At 47.7% G+C, this 24,541-nt stretch overlaps 1 protein-coding gene across 5 annotated transcripts in view; it reads right to left on the bottom strand.

Annotated features, from left to right (window-relative positions):
- Gas7 (growth arrest specific 7) overlaps nt 1–24,541 on the bottom strand; it is a 228,691-nt gene that overhangs the window by 41,709 nt on the left and 162,441 nt on the right. For all 5 annotated transcript variants that reach the window (XM_021212634.2, XM_029546482.1, XM_029546484.1 and 2 more), the window contains exon 3: nt 9,374–9,454. In XM_021212634.2, the coding sequence (XP_021068293.1) occupies nt 9,374–9,454 (81 nt within the window). The remainder of the gene's footprint in view (nt 1–9,373; nt 9,455–24,541) is intronic.

Genomic DNA, 24,541 nt, shown 5'->3' with positions numbered 1-24,541 from the left:
GAAACTGGTAGACAGCAGGTCCCTTATTCAGTGCTTGGAGAGGAAAGTAGAATGTTTCTGCCCAGCATGTTGGTGAGTTGAAGCTCAAGGACTGCAGGGTGAACAACCCACATAGGGAACACCATGGCTCACAAAGAAAGTATAAGACATTGGTAGAAACCTTGGCACACTGCTTGGGCTCTAGGGCTGATTCATAGACAGGCATAACAACAATTGAGGTCTGTGTAATTTAATTTAAAGGGCTGAGTGAAGGACATGGATAAAACATCTTTCCCTATAAACAAAGAGGACATTTGCCAAGAAGCCATGGGACATTGGAAACGTTAGCTATGCTTAAGCTACAAATAAAATGCCAGTGCATAGCAAAAGGCATAAATAATTCAGGCCTCATTCTTTGACCAGAACACAATAAAAGTAGGTATTAATAATGAAAAATAAACACACAAGGCTCCCAATCTTCAAACTTCCAGATAGTTGGAAACTTAAGAAAGGGCCCTCTTAAGGACTGTCAGGCTAAAAGAGAACTTAAGATCATAATTACATGCTATTTAGAAAAGCGTAAAGAAGGGTATGTTAAAATGAATGGATAAAGCCTGCATTATAGTTTGAGGAGAATTCATAGCCTTAATTATTCTATTACCAAGCCCAAGGGGACAAAATTAAATGGAATAAACATTTCCCCCTAAAGATTGTGGAGAAAAAAATTTAAATGATCAACAAAATAAACCAAGAATAACAGGAGGCAGGGCCAGTGAATGAAATTAATGGTGAGAGGCGGGAACAACACTGGCGACCTAGAGCTGGCACTCTCTCTATTTCTCCCCCTCTCCCATGTGTGTGCCCTTGTGCATGTATGCATGTGCACAAGTGTGTTTGGGGTGTGGTGGTGGGAATTGCAACAACCATAAGAAAAGGAGATGAAGTGGCTTAATTTGAGGGTAACCACAAATGTTTAGAATGAGGAATCAGAACACCGAAGCACAGCCAACATAGGCAAGTTTTTTTTTTTTAATGCAAGAGCACATGACTTCTAATCATAGACTTAATAAAATTCAAACCTTCCGTAAGATTCAAATTATCAAAATGACTTCAAGAACACTTGAAATGGGAGGGGAAGCAGAAGGAGAAGAAAGGGAGGAGGAAGGAGGAAGGAGGGGAGGAAAATGGGGGAGAGATGGGGGAGAAGGAGAGGTACAAGGAGAGGGGGAGAAGAAGGAAGAGAAGGAGGAGGGGAAAGAAGAAGAGGAGGAAGAGGAGGAAGAGGAGGAAGAGGAGGAAGAGGAGGAAGAGGAGGAAGAGGAGGAAGAGGAGGAAGAGGACGAGGCCCTTACAAAGTGCACCTCCACTAAAAGGTACCAGGCCCAGACGGTTTCATGAGCTAAACTTGTTAAAGCTCTAAAGAACTAGCAAAGCCACAAATTATTCTGAGACCTAGAAACATGTGTGTGGCGTGTCTCTCTGCCTGTATACTCTGACCACTATGTACCACAGAGACAAATCATAGCTCAGCTGGTGATGAAATAAAGCATGCTCTCTCTGAGCAGGGAGCCACAGTCTCTGATGTCACCGAGTCCCAGAAGCCCCGTTGTTTTCCAGCTCTTCGAGGGCAGAGGCTGCCCTTCTGACCCTCCTACTCACTCCCTTCCCATAAACCACTAGGCATGCTATAAGCTGCATCCTGTCACCTAACCCTGGCTCCCCCCGACTCTCAGCCATGCCAGGAGCCCGCTAATGCCCAGGCATCCTGCCTTTAATCCAGCTCCTTGTTCTTTCTTCAGTTTCAGCCTGTCAGCTGTTGGCTAATTACTGCTCGTGTCAAAACAATTACTGGGAAGAAAAAACTAATTTTCCATTCAACCATTTCTCCCCACACAGCAGTTCCCTTCTGACCCTGTGGTGGTACGTGGCTCTCTACGCCAGGCTGGCACATTCAGAAAGCTTTCCAGTGCATGTGAGAACCGTCTAAAGCCCTTGAGACCCCAGGACCCTTGCCTACGAGCATCCCCAACCTCTGGGTTCCTAGTTCACCAGCCACTGGCCATAGGACAAATGAAACCTACATGGGGATTTCCTGGACCCCTAGCCTCTGAGGGGAAGTAAAGTCAGTCAAGAATTACTCAGCCACGGCTCACAGGGTAGGATGGGGACATCAGAAAACGCATGAAACTCCCAACTCAGGGGTTTCTAGGACTTAAAAAGGGGAATGAAAAGCTCCAACTGCTTGGTAACTGTAGTAACTTCAAAAATAAACGTAAACACGGGCACCCACACAGTGACCTTCCCTTCATGGTCACTCAGACCAGGCTTGGGAGATGAACCATGAGAAGAGGGGAAAGATACCTGGGTAAAACGGAGAAGGAGGTTGATACACAGAGGGCGGTGACAGCAGAGAGGGTGGGAACGGGAAAGAGACTAAGAAACAAAGCCAGCGGTCCCCACCGCTTGGAACTCACCCTCCCAGAGCTTGTCCATCTCTCTTCAGCCCCACTTCCTATTATAAAAAGCTCCTCCCCAACCCCAGCCTCCAGGTTTTTATTGCCCAAGAAAACAAACTAACAGAGTAATGATTAGCCCTGGACACCCACATTCAACATCTCAGGCTCTGGCCTAATTTTCCATCCCTATGGAATGAGCATAGTAATTTAGCCTTCCTCTGGGTAAGAAAGCTGGGGGCTCTGGGCCTCATTGTTTTGGAAATCTGTCCATCTATTCTTCCTGACTTCCCTCCCTCAATCCATCCATCTATCCATGCATCCATCCATCCATCCATCCGTCTATCCATCTATCCATCCATCCATCTGCTTATCTACCCATCCATCCACCCATCCTTCTACTTATCCATCCATCCATCCATCCATCCATCCATCCATCCATCCATCCATCCATCCATCCATCCATCCATCCACTGATCCACTTACCCCTACATTAAACATAATGAGTCACCATGGTTTTTTTTCCTAGCTGTAATAGAACATCACTTTTGAGGGAGTTCTTTATATGTGTACTTACGTATGCTATGGATATCATGTAGTGTCCAGCACTTCTACACACCACACCAAACCTACACACACACACACACACACACACACACACACACACACACACACACACACACACACTCATATACAGACTCATTGAGGCCAATGATGTAGATTAGTATGGAATTTACTTTTGAAAAACACAAACTACAACTGCAGGAGACACTAGAATGGGTTCTGAGGCCAGCACCCTGCTTAAAAACAGGCACAGCTCTGCCTCCCTTTAGTCCCAGCATGCTTTGCCGCTGCCTCTTCAATTCCACTTCATCAGGGAATTCAGAGTCCTCCTTGGGCCATCCAGAAGAGCAGTTTTACAAGAATGTCTGTTTGTTCCAGAAACTTCTGTCTGACCTATTGGTCCTTACTCTATGTCTTGGCTGTCTAGTATGTAGATTGTGTTCCCAACGATGAAGTTCACAGTGTATTTTCTCCTATGGCTGTGATCGGGTAAGAACCTAGCACAGCATGGTAGGACTCAGACACTTCAAACACCAGGACCACAGGTTTTAAAGGCTTTGCAGCCCCGTTTCATAAGGGAGCACCATGCTCTCCCCCACTGATGACAACTGGGAGGTCTGATGTAGGTGGTGGAGCAGGCTTTCAGCCTGACTACCTTCTAGTCCGTGATGTACGAGAGCCCTGCTCCCGAGTGGCAGAGGGACCTAGACCTCCCTGACCCATGGCTGAGCTTGAGGGCTCAGCTTCGAGCCCTGCAAAGGTCTCTGCTCAGGGAAGACATAGCTGTCTGCTGCATATTCCTCAGGCTCACTTCTTCGCAGGCTCCTCCCTCAAATCCTGGCAGGTCCTAGGTAATCCTGGGCATCTATCTCCCCTGTACCTGGATCCCCTTGGTCTTCCAGAGACTTAAAGATGACCCCTAATTTGGCCCAATCCCTAAGGCTGGCAAAGTCTATCCTTAAACCCTATTTCCCAAACACTCTCACCTACGCCCTACCAGGGCAGGCTTTGTAAATGGTAGGGAGCCCTTTGTAAATGGTAGGTGTTCCCATCTTTAAGAAAAACAGCAACTCAGCGCACACCCCAGGTCCAGAGGCTCAGAAGGAGCTCCTTCAGTGCAGTTGCTCTGTTAGATGCACCAATGACTGGCTGCAGGTGGGTTTTAACCAAATTTAAATAAGATATAAATGGGGCAGGGGCTCAGGGAAGCATCTTAGACTAGAAAAAGTGTATCCAAGGAAAACGCATGAAGTCCAAGTGAAGCCTGACCTTTAGCTGAGAGTAACATCAGAGGCTCGCTTCCTCATTCTGACAAACGGACTGTGGGAGACACTCACAGGGGAAACTGAGTCGAGGCTCTACAGGGCAGCCTGAGATTTTAGCTCAGTGGTAGAGGGCTTGCCTCGCATATATGAGGCCCTGGGTCCCATGTCCAATGCTACCATTCCCTTCCCTCAAACTGAATTTGAAAAGAAAGGGTGTACAGGGACTTGCTCCACTATTTTTTTTTCTACTTGTAAGCATAAAATTGCTCCAAAAGACTTCTAAAGTAATTACATTAAAGTGGGTTAAAATTTTAGTTTCCCAGACATACTAGTCACATGAGAAGCACAAATGGCCACTGGCCTCAGTTCTGAGTGTGAGACCGCGTTCACGGTGCCCACAAGCTCTAGGGGGAGGACAGCATTGCTTTCTGTTACCCTTTATCCTACAAGCGACTCAGACACGATACTCAAAGAACGCACTGCCTTACTCCGTTTTTCTCCCCCATGCCTATTTCTCTCTCCACAAACCAATACTTCCACAATGTGTGCTACACCAGCCCAGAGAGGGACTTTGATGTTACCAGCAGTTACTGAAGGGCTCTCAGGAGCTCTGTTGTGGTTTGAATGGCTTTTCATTTAGAAAGTCTGGCAGCGGGCAACCCTAGTGAAGCGGCTGAATTCACAGAGCCTCATAACTCTGGTGACATTAAAAGAGGCAATGTGGGCCAGATCCCTGGCTCAGTAGTCACTGTAAATATCACCCCAAGATTTAAAAAAGAAGACGGTTCTGAGAGCTCAGGTTTCTATGTAGAGCTCTCCTCCCCAGCTGGGAATCTGGCTGGTTTTGCTAATAGTGAGAGCCTTATCCCATGGAAGGCAAGAGGGCCCCTGGAATTAGAGCTGACCTTCCCCACCTCTACTCCTCCACCCCTGTGCAGCTTGGTGAGGTTAATCTGTGGTTTCCCGGCATGGTTCAGTGTCCCATATTTTTCCTCAAGTGGGACCAGAGGGATGTCTGTGGTCAGGAAATGTGACTGGGTTTTCTATATTGCCCTTCACACACACACACACAGACACACACGCACACACACACACACACACACACACACACATGCATATGCACTTGCATGCACACAGGCAAGACACACACACATATACATACAGACACACACAGACACAGAGACAGAGATATATATACAGACACACACATAGACACACACACATACACACACAGACACACATACACATACATAGACACAGATATATGTACACGTACACACAAAGATACATCTATCTATCTATCTATCTATCTATCTATCTATCTATCTATCTATCTATCTATACACACACACACACATAGACATAGGCACAGAGATACACACAGACAGACAGACAGACAGACAGACACACACGATGTAAAACTTTACCACTCCTAACAGAGAGCCAGGTGTTTGTGTGGCCTGGCAACTGTCCACTCCTCTCCACCTCCACAGGCAACATGAGATCCAGTGTGTTCCTTTCTCAGCTCACCTGTCCCCAGCTCCCTCCTGCCCAGACCAGTGACCCCTCCCTCAGCTGGCTCCTTTCTGTTCTCAAGTCCACTAATGAGTTTAAGGTTATTGCTGCCTCAGCACCTTTGACCTAGCTGTTCCTGGCCAGAGTCATTGCCTCTCCGACCCCTCCCTAACCCTCCCTTATCACTGTCCCCAAATCTTGTCCTAAATGTCACTTCTTCGCCAAGGTCTTCTGATTCCCCAGCCACTGTCACAGTGCCCCACTTTTCACTCCTGTCAGAGTGTGCAGGGATTGCCTGACCTATTTCCTTTGTGCTTATTTGTCCAAGTGCCCCGGGATGTCTGTTCCCGGGAGTGGGGAACAGTGGCATACTCAGGGATAAATGTGATTGACAGAGTCCACGAGATGGCTCAGGCAGTAAGTGTAGGTGCTGGGCAAGCTGACAATCTAAGAATGATACCTGGATGCACAGGGGAAGGACAGAACCAACTCCCCAAAGTTGTTCTCTGACCTCTGATGTTGTGACACACACACTGGCACTCACATCTCTCTCTCTCTCTCACACACAATAATAATAATAACAACAATAATAATAAATATTTAAAACAAAGAAGTTAATATACTACCACAGAAAGTGACTTTCTAGTGACTTTCACAGAAACAACAAAACAGAAAGCACTGAGACCTGGCCCTGTTGGATCTTCATGACAGGAGGATTTGGTGCACCTCTGAAGCAACCTTAGGTCCTTACTGCGTCTGTTTCTCTTCCCACAGCAATACTCAATCTCTATGAAACTAAATGAGAAAAAGCGCTAGGGGAAAAACCTTGTGACTCCCTACAGAGAAATAGAGTGGTCACCACTTCATTCTTTATTTATTAGATTTAGATTCGAACATAAGGAAAAAGATGATAGCATATGCCAGGCCCTGTTCTCACTAGAATGGTTCAGGAAGATGGAGGGTTGATGACAGAGGGAGGATGGAAGACAGAGGGAGGATAAAGAATGGATGGAGAGGATGGAAGAGGGATGGAGGGTGCATGAAGGAAGGAAGGGAGGAAAGTAAATGGAGGGAAGATGGTGGGAAGATGGAGGATAGAGGGTGAAAACAGAAGGTGGGAATGGGGATACGGAATGGAAGTCTGTGAAGGGAGAATGGTTGAATGGAAGCTGGAGAAGGGTGGAAAGGGGGAGTATGATTGGGGAATATGGTGATGAAAGGGAGAAGATGGATTGGAGGGTGGGAGATGGAGAGAGGGTGAATGATGTCAGTAGCAGGTAGAGAATTATCCTGGTTAGCTTTAATTGCCAACGTGACACAGCTTAGAGTCACCTGAGAGAGAAGCCTCGACTCAGGAACTGTATAGATCAGATTGACTTGATTAATACTTGGTGCAGGAGAGCTGAGCCCACTGTGGGAGGCACCATCCTAGGCAGGTGGTCCAAGACTGTATAAGAAAGCTAGCTAATCATGAGCCAGTGAGCAAGCCAGCAAGCGCTGTTCCTCCAAGTTTTCTGATTCAAGTTCTTGTTTGCGTTCCAGCCCTGACTTCCCTCAATGATGAGGCTGTGACCTCTAAGCTGAAATAACCCTTTTCCTCCTTTAAATTACTTTTGATAGGAGTGTTTTATCACAGCAACAGGATGAAATTAGAACAAGGATGGATGGTAGGGTGGGAGGTGGAGAGTGGATATAGAGATGATGGTAGGAGGAAGGGTAGAGGGTTGATGGATGGCTGAGTGATCTTTATACTCCACATGATCAAAATCATGAAGCCAGGTCAGGCCCTCTCATGGTCACATGGGTTACTAATACATGACTGATGAAAAAGATGCCGGCTGGCAGAAGCAACATGGCTCGGACCCCAGAACACAAGGAATAATCTCACAAATTAAAGACTACCTCTGATAGTAGACACACTTGGATTTTAAATAGTGGAGAAAAAAGGCCTCACATTCAGATGGGATACACTCATCAGCATATAATATAGCTGATGTACCCCACACTGAAATGGGTGGGAAACCAAAGAATGCAAGACATTCTTCCCTGTCCTCACTGGTCATGCATGGCTCACAGACCCCTGAAAGACCAAGACCCCTACTGTGTGCACTGCTGGATGGATGTTTTGTACCTCAGAACAGTTTCTGAACTCTCACCATCGTTCTGTAAGCCCAGGAGTCTTTGCTCTGGGCCTCTCCTGTGTCCTTTAGGACATTTAGCAAGAGAGCTCTGGAATCTTCTTAGAAGATGCCTGTGAGTGCCTTTCCCTGTGACAGTCTCAGACCCTACCCAATGACCGCTGGAGGGCAGAGTCTCTCAGAGTTGAGATCACACAGGCTGGCAAGTACATGACATGCAGTGAATGAACACAGTGGGGGGGGCGGCGGCTGTGAAGTGTGTGTGGGGGGCATCAGGGTGACTTTCAGAACAGGGTGTGTCCACCAAACCTCCAAAGAGAACACAATCATTAAGCTCCTTTGCCAGGACGCTTGGTTGGGCAGAGACTCTATGGTCTTAGACTTGAGAAATGCCACGGTAAGTCGCTGAGGTGTGGGCAGCCACTGCCCAGGTCCCTCTGACCCTCTTCCCTACCTCCCCACCCTTCTTAACCCTGCCTCTCCCACCCCCAGAGGCCCGGCACACTTGAAGCTGGGCCAAGAAGTGCTTTTGACATGCCTCTAGGTGATAGAGGGTCTATGACTCCCAGACCTCTGCAGAGGTCCAAGCCACCTTCACCCAGTGCTCCATCTCCCACAGGTGACAGCACAGGACTTCGATAAGCCTGTGTTTGCTGAGAAGACTTTGAAAGGTAACTGATGACTGAATTCATGCAACCATGAAGCCAGGTTCTGTGTGGAGATGTAGAGACTAGAGCACTAGGAGACATTCAGGCCCTACCCCTCAGGACATCACGGGAGGAAAGCCTCCACAAAGAGAACTAAAATGCACTAAGGCTACACATTGTGATACAGATTGAGAGGCTGAGGGCCCCAACCAGAGTGGTCAGGGAAGGCTGCCGGGAGGAGGGGAACACAGGAGAGATGATAAACGGTTTTCCCTGTTGCCAAGTCCAGTAACTCTTCAGAACATCTAAGAACTAGAACCTCAGTCATTTCTGGATAATTCTCATATACACATAGAAGTGTATATCTCAAACAATGCCATTCAGCTACCTCCACAGATAACGCACATCCTAACAAACAAACTCATTTCCTTTCCAGAACATTCTGTTCAAAAATCCCCCCCGTAAAACTCGACCTACTTTTAGCTTCTGATCCTCGATGCAGATGCTAGCCATGTGGAGCTGTTCTGCCTTGCATCTGGAAAGATCTCTGGTCCCTGACTTCACCCAGTCAGATCTCATCCTAAGTACTTCAGGAGCCAAGAGCCTTAGGTCCCCAGAGCTGTAGCTGGCCCTGCCTGGGCACGACCACCATCTTGGGAAGCAGGTTTTATGGACATGGTCTGGACCATCTCCAGATCTGATTCACAACATACTACGGCAGCTTTCAGGCCCCGGGACCCACGATCTCGGCTTCCCCGTGAAGGTGGGTATACAGCCCTCCCACTCACCCCAAGCTGCTGAGTGGCCCTTACCTGTTGTAGGCAGAGAGCTCCTGTGAGGGCCAGGGCTGGCTGAAATCCCAGGAGAACTGCTGGGACGTTCCCAGGTGGTCTCTGTTAAAGGAGAAACAAGATCAGTTGGAGAATGCTGTGATGGAACCCAAATGTCACAGAGCAGAGTGAGCCAGAGGCAGTCACCTTCCTTAGAAGAAGGACACCAAAGGACCCCTTCCTTCCTTCCTTCAGCCCCATAGGAGTCTGTTTCTTGACTATGTCCCTTACTCCCCAACCTCACCCCTCTTGGCCGAGCATCTCTTAGCCAAGGCCCTTCTCTACATGGTGGATCTGAAGAGGTAGCTTCTAGCTAGAATCTTCTACCCTCCCCCATCACTCTTCTTTACCTCTGTTCCCTAGGGCTCCCATCTCTATCCCAGAAGCCCCAGCTGTACACCAGGCATTTCTTCTCAAAGCCTATGGTAACCTCAAACCCCAGTGTTCAGAACAAAGAAGCTGGGTCTATAGAAAGATAGTCCTCAGCCAGTGGGTGAGCCCCAGACACCTAAGACTCTGCTGCGCTCTCCTTAGTTAGGTCGTTTGTTTTTGTTTTTAGAGTCACCGTCTCATCATGCAGCCAGGGTGACTTATGATTCTCCTACCTCAGCCCCCCCCNCCCCCCCCCAGTGCAGATGACAGTCATGTGCCCCTATGCGCAGCCTGTTCTATGACTTGGTTGAATTACAGTTTTGAGTGGTCTTTCTGATTACTTCTCCTGAGACTCAGCAACACAGGCTGATCAGAAATTTTAACCAACACTCCAGCTCTCTTCCTGTCCCCCAGAGCTTAGGGCTATGAGCGGACTTCCCACAACATTATCTGATGGTAAAAAGAATAACTTTTTTTAGTCAGGTGTGGTGTCTCACATGTGTGATTCCCTACCCCAGGGACGCTGAAGCAGAATGACAATTTTAAAGCCAGAGCTTGGTAAGATGGCTTAGCTCTGGTAAAGGTGCTTGCTGGCAACCTGACTTTGGTCCCTGGAACCCACAAAGTAGATGAAAAGAGCACATGCATGCATGCATGCAAGCTGCACACAAGCACATGTAAGCACGCAAGCACGTAAGCACTCATGCAAACACGTAAGCACGTAAGAATGCACGCAAGCATGTAAGCACAAATACATGCACACACACATTCAGGCAAGCACGCACACATGTACATGATGTACTCAAACAAGTTTTTAAGGTTTGGATCATGGGGTGAGTTCAAGGCCATCATGGACAATTTAGTGAGCCTTGCCTGGAGACAAACAAATAAAAACCCTTTCACACTATACACACTTTGAGAATGCCACGAAGAAACAAGCATTACCCATAATCCCACCCTCAGAGGTCAAAGTTCCCTACAATCTGGTATCTACGTGACCGTTTCTTTTTGTTATTTGTGGGGGATCTTTTGGTAGTTATTGAAGGTCCTGCCTAGCCTTGCCTCAGACTTGTAGTGAGCCTCCTGTCTCAGTGTCGGGAGCTCCAGGATTACAGGTGTGAGCCACTGCACGCTCGTGGCTGCTGACTGCTTTTGTCTTTGAGAGAGAGCATGACTTTCCCGCACTCCCTCTCCATGTGACTCTTCAGATCACTCCAGGAAGGCTGGAAAGCCCAGGCGTTCATCTCTATGATGGCAGCAAGTGAAGGGACTAGCACCCCAGCTCTGCCTCTGGTGACCAGTACAGTCTGAACCAATTCCTCAGGCACTTACAGCCTCAGTTTCCCCTTCTTGGAGGTCAAACTGCTGCCTGAGTTTACAGGGCTCGGCCCTGGCTTTCCTCTTTAGCCCTGGCTTCCTGGCTTCCCCCAACTGAAGATCCCAAAGCAGAAACCATCTGCTCCACTTTCTCTTATCGAACTGGTTGGGGGCCTGAGATGCCCCTCCTGTCAGTGGGTCACTAGTCCTTGTGACCTTGATCTCCCACATGATCTGATCTTCCTGCCTCTTGGCTCTGCCATCTGTACCCTAGGCCCGGAGCTAGTAGACTGCTGACCCAGAACCTGGCTCTTGTCTTGAGTCACTCACCTATAAAAACTCCTCCCCAACCAGATAGAAACGTGACAGAGTATAACGTCATCTCCCAGCAAGCTGCAGCAGTATCCTGTCCTCATCTGTCTGTCTGTCTGTCTAGACAGCCTTCTCGGCAGTTCTGGTTAGCCTGCACTGGTGATATCTGAACATGCCTCTTCTGTTCCCTGCCTGTTCTCATACTTGGAAATCACCATCTTATGTATTTAAGAAGTCTTAAAGTGCCCCCTCTTCCATGCAGACTTCCAAGATTACTTTCTTTCTCTAGGCCAGATATTGCTGCCCTCCAAAAAAGCCACGAGAGTCAGAATGGCAACCTAGCACCCCCAGCCCCCACATCTGCTGACCAGTGAATTCCTCTCAGGATGCTGGCTGAGATACCTGAGTGATACCTGAGGCGGGAAGGAGATGGAGGTAGATGTAGATACGGGGGAGTCAAAGGTCCGAGTAAAAAATTCTGAGGTGCCCCCTCCCCCAACTCAGAAATCTAGGTGAGACTATAGAAAGCTTTCAGTATCAGTGTCCATTGCTTGCTGTCTTCCCCAGGGTTCTTTCCCATCACCCTCCCTGCCGACCCTTCTACACAGGTATCTGCCTCAAATTTGTCTGAGGACTTGAGCCAGGACCTAGCACACATATTCCAGCCCTTGGATGGTCACAGGTTTTCACCCTGACATCTGTGCTTTGTCCTTTAGCACAGCAGCCCTGGCCAGTTCACCCCTTCATGAATGGCTCTGCGCCAGCCAACAGGGCTGGACATTGTGACAGTTCATAGGCAACCCCCACCTGGTGTGCTCCTCAGCTGTCTAGGGATAAACAGACTCCCATTCCACCTAAGCTCAGGGAAGGTCCCCAGAGAACCGTGTCTCATTTGTTTGTGCTGCTGACTCCTTTGGTGGCTGAGGCCACTGACCTTATTTCAGAAGGAGGAGCACCTCACCCACTCAGATCTCCAGCTGATGTACAGATTCTGCTATTTAATCTTCTGGCCACCACAGGGTCCTACTTCTTACCCTCATCCATCCATCCTTCTGGTACTTGCTAACCACAAGCTGCTAACAAGCAGGGAGAAATAAAGGCATAGCCTGAGCAGCTATGCTTAGTCCCACCTCCAGGCAAGTGACAAGATAGGGCCTAGGCAGCTGTGGAGAGACTGTGAGGAGGGGCATTGCAACCCCGTAGGGGTCTCATATCAGATATCCTGCACAATGGGTATTTACATTCTGATTCATAACAGTGGCAAAATTACAGTTATGAAATTGCAGTGAAATAGTTTTATGGATGGGGGTCACTATAACACGAAGAACTGAACTAAGGGGTTGTGTCATCCAGAAGGTTGAGAACCACTAGGCTAGGGTACCGTGTAGCTCAGGAGGTTGTTGCTAGTGTCTTGAAACTCACAGAAAGAAGCTGGCCTGCAGGTAGGTACTTGCTTTCCATGAGGTTCCTGGTCAAGTCCTCAGTCCTTCTGGTAACTCCCAGTCCCCTGTGAGTACTCTGTCCTTCTGTTCCAACTGGGCTTCTGAAGGAGCAGGGCCTCTGACTGAAGCCACTGCCCAGCCTGTCTCCTGGCTTTGGCAAGATCTGACCTATGTAAGACCTGAGGACAACTGCAAGCCTGGAGCAGTAACAGGACGGAGCCAGACTGTCTGGAGAGGCCTGGGCATCTGGAGAGGACACTAGGGCTTTGGGAGAGGAAGGATCACACCAACAGCAGGACCATGACAGGTGACACCACCCAGAGGGAGGAAGCCATTTCCAGGTCTTCTGCAAAGAAAACCCTATAATCTCCTTACGGTGACCGGGCTCTCTGGCCTAGTTCAAGAAAGACTGAAGAAATGGTTGAGAATCCAAAGAGCCCAGCTCAAGGCTCTTCCACTTTCCCTGGGCTTCCATTGCTAGGACCCTGAGTCGCTCCTGGTGTATACTGTGTAAGTTGCAGTAAGGTGTGAAGGGAAGGAGTGAGCCAGTCCCCAGGGACTCTTTTCCCACCCAACACACTGGTGGAGAGCAGTCCTGACAGAACACACTTTCCTAATGGTAACCACTTCCTTCGGACCTTGTCCACTGTAACCAGGGCAGCCAGACATATGTAAACAACTGGCCATGGGCAAAGCCAGCTCAGGGAGCTCATTTATTCCTGTTCTATGCCAACAGCCATGAATGCTGTTCCCTCACAGTGGCTTACAGGGCCTTGCTTTCAGAGAACAGAATTTAGAAGAGAGCACAGTTAAAAAGTTGAATGCTATTATGTTAAATTCAGCTTTCAAAGTACAATACAATACAATACTCCTTTATATACAATAGTGTGTTTTTAAATTTAATACAATAATGCTTAAACATTTAATGCTTAATATATTAATACAATAATGCTTAAACAATTAAGACAATGAGAGAGGTGGGAGCTATTAATTTGACGTAGTGGACTCTAGGCTTTTGGGCCCCTTGCTAAGATTAAGCCTGCCTGCATTGGAACACACACCTCCACTGGGAAAGCTACAGCTACTCCTGGATCTCTCCACTGGTCCTGGATATTTGCAATGGGTCAATCAACAAACCTTTGAGTCTTCAAGTTGTCTCCACCCTTCCTTCCAATGGCTTAGCTCATCTTCAGGCCTACGTGATGGCTTTCTTCTGCCCTCAAAGGCCATTGGCTACATTACAGGTGATAGATAGCAGGAACAAGCTTCGAAGTCCTCTTCTGCCTATCTCTTTATTCCTTTCTCTTTCTTTAGTGGTCTTCCCCTGCCCCTTGCCTGTGACAAGGTCCCATGTAACCTAGGTTGGTCTTATACTTACTATGTAGCCAAGGATGACCTTGAATTTCTGATCATCCTGCCTCTACTTCCTGAATGCTAAGATTTATTGACATGTTCCACCATGATCAATTTATGTAGTGCTGGGGTCCAACCCGGGGCAAGTTGTGTTCTAGGCACACACTCTACCACTGAGCTTCCTCGAAAGCCCCCTTCAGTGCTTCTTGCATTCTCTCTGCCCCTTATTTAGTGGTGGTCCCAGCAGCATGTGACCAGGCTTAGGCAAATGGCAGTCTTAAGATCTCCCTTTCTAGCTCCTGCCCCTCCCTAGTTAGGAGTAATGTCCCCAAGTTGCCCAGCTCCTTGGTATTCCCTGGCACCAGGAATGTAAATCATTCCAGGAGAGCTGCAGGAGCCCCAGTGTCCTGACCCATGACATCTGTCCACAGAGTGTCAGATGCTGGATCTGCAGTCACTGCTTCCTTGCAGTGTGTGTTTGCAGTCCCAGGATGCAAGCCCAGCTCACTTTCCCTCAGAAACCAGAAGCAATTCCGGTCTCCTCCTTCTCCTCCTCTGCATCTAGGTATTCTGGACCCCAACCTTCTCAACGTCCTCTAATGAGGAGTCTCTGGCTTTGAAATACCCAATGGCCTCTTGGAATGAGCCTTATGTTCTACTAACCCCAGCCTCTAAGCAGGAGAGAACGTCCTCTCTTTGAAGAGTTGTCTGTTCCTGGAGACATCTGACAGTGTAGTATCAAAGGTCATCATCTCCCAACTGATGGAGATATATATATATATATATATATATATATATATATATATATATATATAGCATTATGTATTATGTGTATTACATATCACATTATATAATATTAAATATTATATAATATATTAAACATTATGTATTTTATATATTACACATATATTATATTATATATCATATATCATATGTTATATATGGCGTGGGTAAATTTGCATGAATGAGAACTTTTCCTACAGGGCTGGTGGTGGGAGGAAGTTGTGCCAAGAGACACATTATATTAGGCTTAATGTTAATTCATGATAAAGATAATAAAGTAAGGGGACCAGGAAAGTGGGTAAAGCATTTGATTACAAGCGTGAAAACTGGAGTTCAGATCCCTAGGGCCCTGTAAGATGCCAGGTGGGCATGGCACCCTGCCTGTAATTTCAGCCCCAGGGTGCCACACCGGAAGCTGGCTGGCTAAACCAGTCACATCTGCCAGCTCTAAGTTTGATTGCAGGACCCTGCCTCAGTGAATGAGGTAGAAGAGAAGTGATTCCCAACCTCAATGCTGGGCTTCCACATGTATGCACATAGACACATGTACCCTTCCATACATGTGTGTCCAAATATATGGAAAAAACATTTACACATATGTACATCACATGCACATCTGAAGAAAGAAAAAGCAAAAAGGAAACAACGAGGGAGACAGATGACATTATTAGGAGGACACTATCATGTTAACAGGTGGCTGTAATGGCTAATCTCGATTGTCAACGTGATTGGGCTAACAAATACCTACAGGATCTGTGGAGCACATGTCTGAACATGCTTGTGAGGTTGTTTTCAGTGAGGATTAGATCACGGGAGCTCTGACTTAGTGGTTGGCTTAAACCATTGATGAATTCATGCTATTCTTGGGAGGCAGTAGTAGGCAAGATATGTGTGTGTGTGTGTGTGTGTGTGTGTGTGTGTGTGTGTGTGTGTGATACTTGTATGAAGCAGGTCACTGATATGCATTTTTGGTGGTTGTATCTTACCCTACCGACTCCCTGTATTTCCTTCATCTGCTCCCTGTTGTTGGCTATGCTATAGAATGCTCTGTCATGAGGGACAAACCCTTCTGACACCATTAGCCCAAACAAATCTTTTCTCCCCCATGTTAATACAATGATCAAGGAAAACCTCCCAAGAAAGGGATGTTTAAAAAAAGACATGGAAGAGGTTCATGAGGTATCTATTGCAAGGCTCTGGTTACTCCAAAATTGGCATCTGAAAACATGATCTGTTTATTGTCTCACATGGTTTCAGAAGGTCACAACTTAGAAGTGGGATTTAGCATGGTGGCTCTAGTGCAGGAACTCCCAGACATTTGGTAGGTGAAGCCATGGCATCAGCAGCCAAAAACATTGCTGCTGAGCTGTGTATAAAATGGCAGCTAACTCACCCAGAGCAAGCAACCCAAGGGAGAGCAAGGCAGAAGTCACAGGTCTGCTATAGCCTGTAACTCACAGTCCATCATGGCTGCCTGGCCCCGTAGACCACTCTTGATAGAATCTAGGAAAGGAAGGGACATGTGTGACACGGGTTGGGTGCACTGGGAGCCATTTTGTAAGTCACTTACCATGACTGGGAAGAAATCTGATGGAAGGGAATTCCAGGCCCAAGGAAGAAGAAGGAGGAAGGTCCTGAGACAAAAACATGCCTGCCGTCTTCTAAGAGCAACAAGAAGGATGGGATGGCCAAAGAGGACACAGTGGACTGGGGGTAGGGGGAGATTATGGTCAGATGCAGTAGGGATGGGTTAGCCCAATATGGGAAATGGTTCCTAAAGTATGGTCCACGGGGGTTCTGGAAGATCAGCATTGTCAGAAACTTGTTAGAAATGCAGTTCTCAGGCCCTGTCCTAGATCTCCTGAGCCTAAATTGGGTGGCAGGTACCTGCATCATATACCCTCTGGGGGATTCCATTGCCTGTCCTGGATCTTACTAGTCATTGCAAGGATGCTGGCTTTTATTCTGAATAGCGTGCTTTGAGCAACGAAGCAACAGGATCTGACAGCCACCTCTGAGCTGGTCTCTTAGACTGGGCTACCACATGCCCTCTGCTGTCTCTCTCTATCCAGCCTGCCAGTCCTATAGAGATGGAGACAATCCTGGACTCTTCCCCAGCAACCTCTGAAGGACTATGAGAAACAGGGTGTCAACAGCAAGAATGCAGTAGAGACCACCCCTGGACCTTAGCAGACAGCCATGATGTCATCTGCTTTGACATCAAAGTTAGGGTACCACTGAGATCGCGTGTGTCTCTCTCAGCCAAAGTCAGGGGAATCAGGATATCTAAGAAAGACTGTCACCATGGCCTTAGCTAGAGACCTAACCTCCTCATGCATGACTCTCTGGAGGGTGTATAGCTCATTCCTGAACCATTTAATGACAACTCAATAAAGAAACTATTCTTGGGTTGCCTCACTCTGATTGTTCCTTTGACCAGCTCACGGCAAAGCAGGTGTCAGGTCCTGCTAGCAGACCCTTAGCAAACAGAACAACACAAATGCTTCTTTCTCTCTAGTATCATCGCCACTGTCCCCTTCCTGGAAAGAACTGCAGGACCAGCCCTGCCATGTCCATGTGAGCCATGTCCCAGGCATGTTTGAGAGAAGTGCGTGTGCTTCCATCTGTTGGGGGCCTGGTACCTCCAAATGGATCCAAGAGGGTGCACAGAGCTCTGCAGTTTTCTGACCTACAGTGAGCTTCAGGGGACAAGAACACTGTCTAGAACTTTGTTCCCCTCCTCGGCTTCCCTGCTCCCTCTCACATGCCAAGCCTCTGTCTCACCTTACCCCGCCTCTGTTTTCATCTCTTCATGGAACACATCTCCCAGAGAAAGAGGTGAGAAAGTATTCTTCCCACACCAGGAATAAAGATAAGCTGGGAAGATAAAGGTTGAGGGTAAGAGTTGCATGACTCAGAGAATCCTTTGCTGGTTGACACATCCAGGCTGCACAGTGGTCTGGAGATGGGTAGGACCTGCAGATCTCCCCAAACCCCGAGGAACCCTTGCCTGCCCCCCCTCCTAGGGTAGAGGGGTAGTGATGGTTGACTGCACTGTGGGAAAAGCATGTCTTGCCACCAAACCAACAGGTGTGTGCAGCCAACTGGCACTTCACAGCTATTAGGCCCTGAGTCTCCCTTGACAAAACTGGAGGCAGATGCCAAGAAGGAAACCATATCTAATCCCAAGCCTGATGTTCCCAATCTGTGCTCAGTACCCAGTGCTCCTGGCTCATTTCTTGAGGCCAGTATTGTGTTAGAATCTCTAGGGCCATTGGTCTGAAATGCCGATTCCTAGGCTCTGAGCCTGAGGATTAGGTTCAGTCCATGGCAACAGGACCCAGAAATGATTGGGTTTTTTTTTTTTTTTTTGGTTTTGTTTTGTTTTGTTTTTTTTTATTTAGCAATCTCAGTGATGAGTCAGCTATGGGGAAAACCCAGGGAGCCCATTGTAAAATCATCATGGAGTCCCATCACTGACAGGACCGGACAAGCCCCACGGGAAGTGTCAGGCTTAGGATCAGATAAGATGCACGCTAGCAATACAGGGTAATTTAGGGAACTCCCAAATGCTCGATATATCCATTCCAATCTTCTAAAACTACCAAGGTCATAGTGTCTGCTCCCAGAAAGTCTTTGTCTGCGTGAAGCTTGGTTATCCTTCCTAGGGCTCAAGAATATTTTACCAACCGCAACAGAGTACTGAGAACTCATAGCAAGCCTGCGTCCTCAGTCTGTCCTACAACAGTTGAGCATGAGGAAGGAGAAGGTGAGCACTGCAGGGTGGAGAAGGTGAGCGAGCTGAAGACAACACAGAGGGTCAGGACTCTAGAGGCAGGGGGATACTCTTATGCTGACTGGGTGGAGTCTCCATGACCTGCTGGTCCAAGCCAGTGGGCTACTTGGGCACTGTCGTCCAGGTTTTCTGAACACTGGGTAAGGACACGAGCAACTGTCAGAGCAGCTGGGTGAATGACTATACCATAATCTGCTTTCCCACCCCTCCCACCACGGATGCAATCCGAGAGCTGAGACTCATCGCCTCAGCTTGTGTCCTACACAGAGTGGAGCAGGTAGGTCACCAGGAAGTGTTTGATGAATGAACAATGACTCAGTTCAACACAACCATGGCTAGTGGCTGATTCAAAAAATGGTTGGCCTTCTTGTATGTGTAGGTAGAAAGATATGGGGAAAGAGCAAGACAGAGCCAGGGAACACACAGAGCATGCCATTTTCTTCTCAGTATGTGAATCACAAAAAAGTTACAGCCCTGCTCCAAAAGTACCAGGGACTGGGATGTTGTTCAGTGGTATAGTGCTTGCCTTCCATTGAGTCAGTGCCCAGTATGTCAAGCGAATAAATAAATAAAAGGGAAAAAGGCATATATAGATAGTTCACAGAAAAATACAACCAATTATACTGATGAGTAAATAAGAAAACCTATTAATCTCCCTCAAACTTGGAGAAATACAAACTAGACTAACAAACACCATGTTTTTATTCATGGGATTAATATGGTCCTTCTAAGGTGACCACTCTTAATGTAGATCTGGAGACGCAGGGCAGAGAGGGCGCTGACTCTCCTGAACAGACTACAGGTGCCTGTCACACTTCCTTTTAACTGGACGACAGTTCTAGGAGTGATATCAAATCATTGAGATTTTTTTTCTTTAATATTTGTTGCTAGAGTAGAAAAGGCCCAGAGAAGAGGCCCAATTGTCCATCCATTGGGAAGTAATTTATGCGGCCAGAACGGCATCCCCCACTGGGAGAGTGAGGAAGGCTGGTGTGGAAAGTGTGTGGCTATGCACACAAACGTCGTCATCATCACGAGAAGGAAAAGCCTGTGCTGCTTTATGTACAGGAGCTGCTGACAGAACACCCTCAAAGCGTATCCTGACAACGGAACCTAAGTAAAGCAATTATTTTCCCAGCTCACCCTCCTACCAACAACGGCACCCTGCTTGGCCACCCATGGCCCCAAAATGTTAAATAGAAAACTCCAGGAATAAGCCACAGGTTCGTGTTAAGGAGCACAATGCAAGCTCTCACGCTACTGTTTAGCTCACTCAGGGCTGACTGGTACCTTTCTCGAGAGGACCCACATTGTATGCACACGAGCGATCAAAGGTCATAAGATCATGGTGCACCTGTCTAAGTCACTCTCCTTTTGTTCCCCAGCTTCCCCGAAGTTCCTGGGTAGTGATTGTAGATTTTTCCAGGGTGCCCGGGAGAAGCTTGTGGAGTGCTTTCTTGAAGTACACAGGTGAAATATTTGGGTGGGGTGGAAATCGTCACTGGATTGGCACAGGAATAAAGACGACAGGGGATGGAAAGGACAACAGACCCATGCAGACAGAACCAGCTCATCACAGAGTCCACAGGTGCTTTCCAGGGCAGGGACAAGAGCTAGTTGGCAAACGCTGTCTCAACAGCAGGCAAAATGGAAAGCTATTTGTCAGGCATCTTTTGAAATTAATGTCCATGTGGATTAATAAAACTTTTAAGCATGGGGGAAGTAATCTGGAAGAAATGGAAATCATTTCAGACCCCAAAAGACCCAGAAGAAATATCACCGTATAATATCAAAGAGGAGAAATCATAAAAGCTGGCTAACTCATATGTTAGAAGTAAGTTCAAATATGGCAATCAGGGCGTCAGAGAGGGCTCAGTAGCAAAGGTGTTTGCCATACAAGCAAGAAGACCAGAGTTTGGACTCCCAGAACTTACATAAGTGCCAGGTGGGCATGGCAGCTTGCCTGTGGTCCCAGATCAGAAGGTGAGGGGGATTCCCTAGAGCAAGTTCTGGGTTTGGCTGGGAGAGCCGGCCTTAAAGTACAAGGTTAAAGAATGGTCAAGAAATGGTCCTGACCTCAACCCAGGGCTTCCGTATGCACATGTGCCCACATTCTTGCTCACCTTTACATTCGTGTGCTCCAACACATACGTATACACATGCCCACTGTCCACGATAAATATGAAACAGAAGAAAAATCACCACCAGAATTATACAACATCATGAAAGGTGAAACCACTTGCAATATACAATGGAGACCTTTCTCTAAGAACTCCCTTGATGCCTCATGCGTGCAGCGCCAGACCTTGGAGAAGGATTCAGGTAGGGGTCTTGAGTATAAACCCAGAGTGGGCTACACAGCCAGACCCTGTCTTAAATAAATAAATAAATAAATAGGCAAACAAACAAACAAACAAATAACTAATCTAAGCAAACTCTCATAGATCATCGGTATGGCTATTGGGATCTGCCAGGAGTCTACATAGTGGAATCTACCTTCTACTGTTGGACCTTTTTAATGGCCCTTGAGGCTCTGAGGCTCTGTTGGTTCTTGAGGAATGAGAGGCAAACTCAGAGAGAAATGGAGGGCGTGAGGCTCCCCAAAGTCTTAGGCATAGGGGCTGATTTTCCATTCCACTTCTCACAGCCTCTGTTAACTGCCTTTCTTTAAAGCCATCATAAGTAGCTTTCTAGTCTTCTAATAAAGACCAAACCAGCCCAAGGGCAGGCCCAAGCCACACCAACCTGCACACAGTCAGCCCACCCAGGGGCATCCACTGGATCTGGGATATTCTCCCATGACCCTGTCTCCGGGAGGATGTCCGTGACTTCTCCATTCAAAAATCATACCTTGCAACTGCTCCGAAACCCCTCCTCTCCTAAAGAGACATTGTCTCCTTACATGATACCTTCCTGAGTTGTTTGTTTTCTGAGAAACACGGCATTTATTAACGCTAGCCACTCCGCTTTGCTAATCCTCGTGCGGAAGACTTTCCAGTAAAAGGTGTGACATTATGTTTATAAATAATGCACAGAACTGCTGAGAGTGTTGCTCTTCACAGGAAAGAGGAGATTGTCAGAAAGGACTAAAATTAGTCTGGGAACCAGAAATAATTAACAGTCTCTCCTAGGCACAGCTGAACAGGTGCTTGCAAACACACTGGGTTCTTAGTAAGGCTGTCCGACCGACATGCTGCGGACCCCGCACTCCTCTGAGAGCTCAGGGCCCTTCCTAACCCTAACCAGTGCTTCAAAAGGTACAAAAGTTCCCAGCCAAAACTCCATTCTCACACTCAGAGCGTGGCTCTCCATTCTCACACTCAGGGCGTGGCTCTCCATTCTCACACTCAGAGTGTGACTCTCCATTCTCACACTCAGGGCGTGACAATCCATTCTCACACTCAGGGCGTGGCTCTCCATTCTCACACTCAGAGCGTGGCTCTCCATTCTCACACTCAGAGCGTGGCTCTCCATTCTCACACTCAGGGCGTGACTCTCCATTCTCACACTCAGGGCGTGACTCTCCATTCTCACACTCAGAGTGTGACTCTCCATTCTCACACTCAGGGCGTGACAATCCATTCTCACACTCAGGGCGTGACTCTCCATTCTCACACTCAGGGCGTGACTCTCCATTCTCACACTCAGAGCGTGGCTCTTTTCTAATGTCAAGAAAAGGTACTGGGGACAGAGAAGACCCAGCTTGCCGATAGAATGGGAGACTTTAGAGTCAAATGCAGAAAGAATCCTCAAGGAAAGAGCCAAAACAGATTCAAAACCCTCTCAGAAGAGCCTGTCCACTCAGCCAACTACTATGCAAGGGGAGCCTGGGACAGGAGCCTTGGGCAGAGTTTCTCAATGCTCAGAGCAGCCCAGGATCACCCGGAACTCCTTCCAAGAGGCTGAGCATCAGGCTGGAGCTCCTCCCCCCCCCCCCAGCTTGTGAGTCTCACGTCTGTCCTTTGAAGCCTGACAATCTGAACGATGAATTCCCAGACACCGCTGTGCCAGAGGCAGGGAGGAACACTGTCCTGCCAAGCTGCAGCTGCTGCAGCTGCTGCAGCTGCTGCCTGCATCCAGGTGTTACAGACCAGCCACTCAAAGTAACAAGGCAGAAAACATTCCAGGAAGTACTCTTAACCGGATAGGCCCACTGTTCACTCACTCCCACCTCTTCTCATGGGCAGCACTGCTGACAAATACAGAAACTTCTTTTCCCTTCCAGGGTCTTGTCTAGAGCCACTGCAGATGACCCTGTGCTCGCCATACTGCCAAAGATTTCTCTATTACATGGCCACCACCAAAACGCGGCTTTCCTGAAACCCTGGAAGTAGTGTTGTCTTACTGTTCCATCATGAAGGTTGAGGCCAACAAAATGGCTCACCAGGCAAGCTGGCCAGAGAGACCCAGGTGAAGACGTCTGAGCCCAACAGGGAAGATTCTCTGAGGGTAGAAAAGAGAAACTAGCCAGGTCCAGATCAAAGCAGTCTGAGGTTTGCATGGCTGTCACCAGGACCTCCCCAAGGAACCCTGATCTATTTACTAAAGAGTTAAAGTCGAGCCATTTTCAGAAGGGGCAGCCTCCACCCCCAGCACACTAAACTTACAGTCTGTCCAGCGTTCCTCATGGTTACAGGAGTTCTTCTGGGAGCGGTGATTTCTGAGCACGCAGACAGGCAGATGGCAGAAGGACAGAAAGCTTCAGTCAACAGCCACCATGCAAGACTTTGGTCATTATCTAGTCAAGGATGATGAGGCCTATGAGGGTCTCAGTGGCCCTCTGCATGGCTCTGCTCACTACTCACAGAGAGTAGGCACACAATAAACATGGGCTTCTTGCATGACTAACTTCTCACCCGGTTCTCTGCCTCCCACACCTCTTGGAAGAGCATTCTACTTTGGGATCCAACTAAGATTGAAAGAACAAAAAGCCATTACCCCACTCCTAGATCTGCTTCCAACAATAAGGATCCCATGGAGGGGAACGATGCCAGCGTTACATACAGAGACACACTCATCTGCAGTTGTGCGTGATAAACACTTTAAGCTTGACATTCTTGATTTCACAGGTTTTTTTTTTTTTTTTTTTTTAAGCTCGAAAGGACCTTCCGAAGTATACTCAGGCAGGAAAGGAAATCACAGCCAAGACACCAGGAAAATTCCCTTGAATAACTCATAAGGACTTCGGGAAGCCTTCTTCATGGCCATTTGCATGGTGTCTGCCCACTCCACCCTGGCAAGAAGCCATCAAGTGACTAATTAGAGCTGGCCGCAGAGAAGGCCTTGAGCAAACATTTGTTGCTCGATAACCAAGTCATGTGGTCCATGCCCACTCACGTATCAGCAGAGAACCCGCAAGATAGTGGTGTTTCACTGATCCCACGGCACCTCAGCTTCAAAACATCTACCTTGCTTACTACCTTGCTTCAAACAGCTTCTCTCTGCTGTTCTCTCTGTCTTCTTACAGCCACAGGCTCCCACCAGCTATTTGGTCCCACAAGTCCCGGAGTAGCCATGTTCCACCCACACTAACAAGCCAGATATATGAGAAAACAGCGGATGAAAGGCAGAGCACAGATAAGTCAGAAGGTCCCTTTGCAGCTAAGGTTCCATTTCTATCACATTGCTTTCTTCTTCTCTTTCTTGGTCCTCCCTCATTGCCTCCTATTTTCAAGTGCATAGGAAAATAGTATCCTGACTTTATGTAAGTTGCTACTTCTGATTCCCTTCCCTTCCCTTCCCTTCCCTTCCCTTCCCTTCCCTTCCCTTCCCTTC

The sequence above is a fragment of the Mus pahari genome, chromosome 14 (assembly GCF_900095145.1).
Source record: "Mus pahari chromosome 14, PAHARI_EIJ_v1.1, whole genome shotgun sequence".
In the NCBI taxonomy this organism is placed as follows: domain Eukaryota; kingdom Metazoa; phylum Chordata; class Mammalia; order Rodentia; family Muridae; genus Mus; species Mus pahari.
The sequence above is the reverse complement of the archived record's forward strand: the minus strand, read 5'-3'. Positions and strand labels throughout refer to the sequence as shown.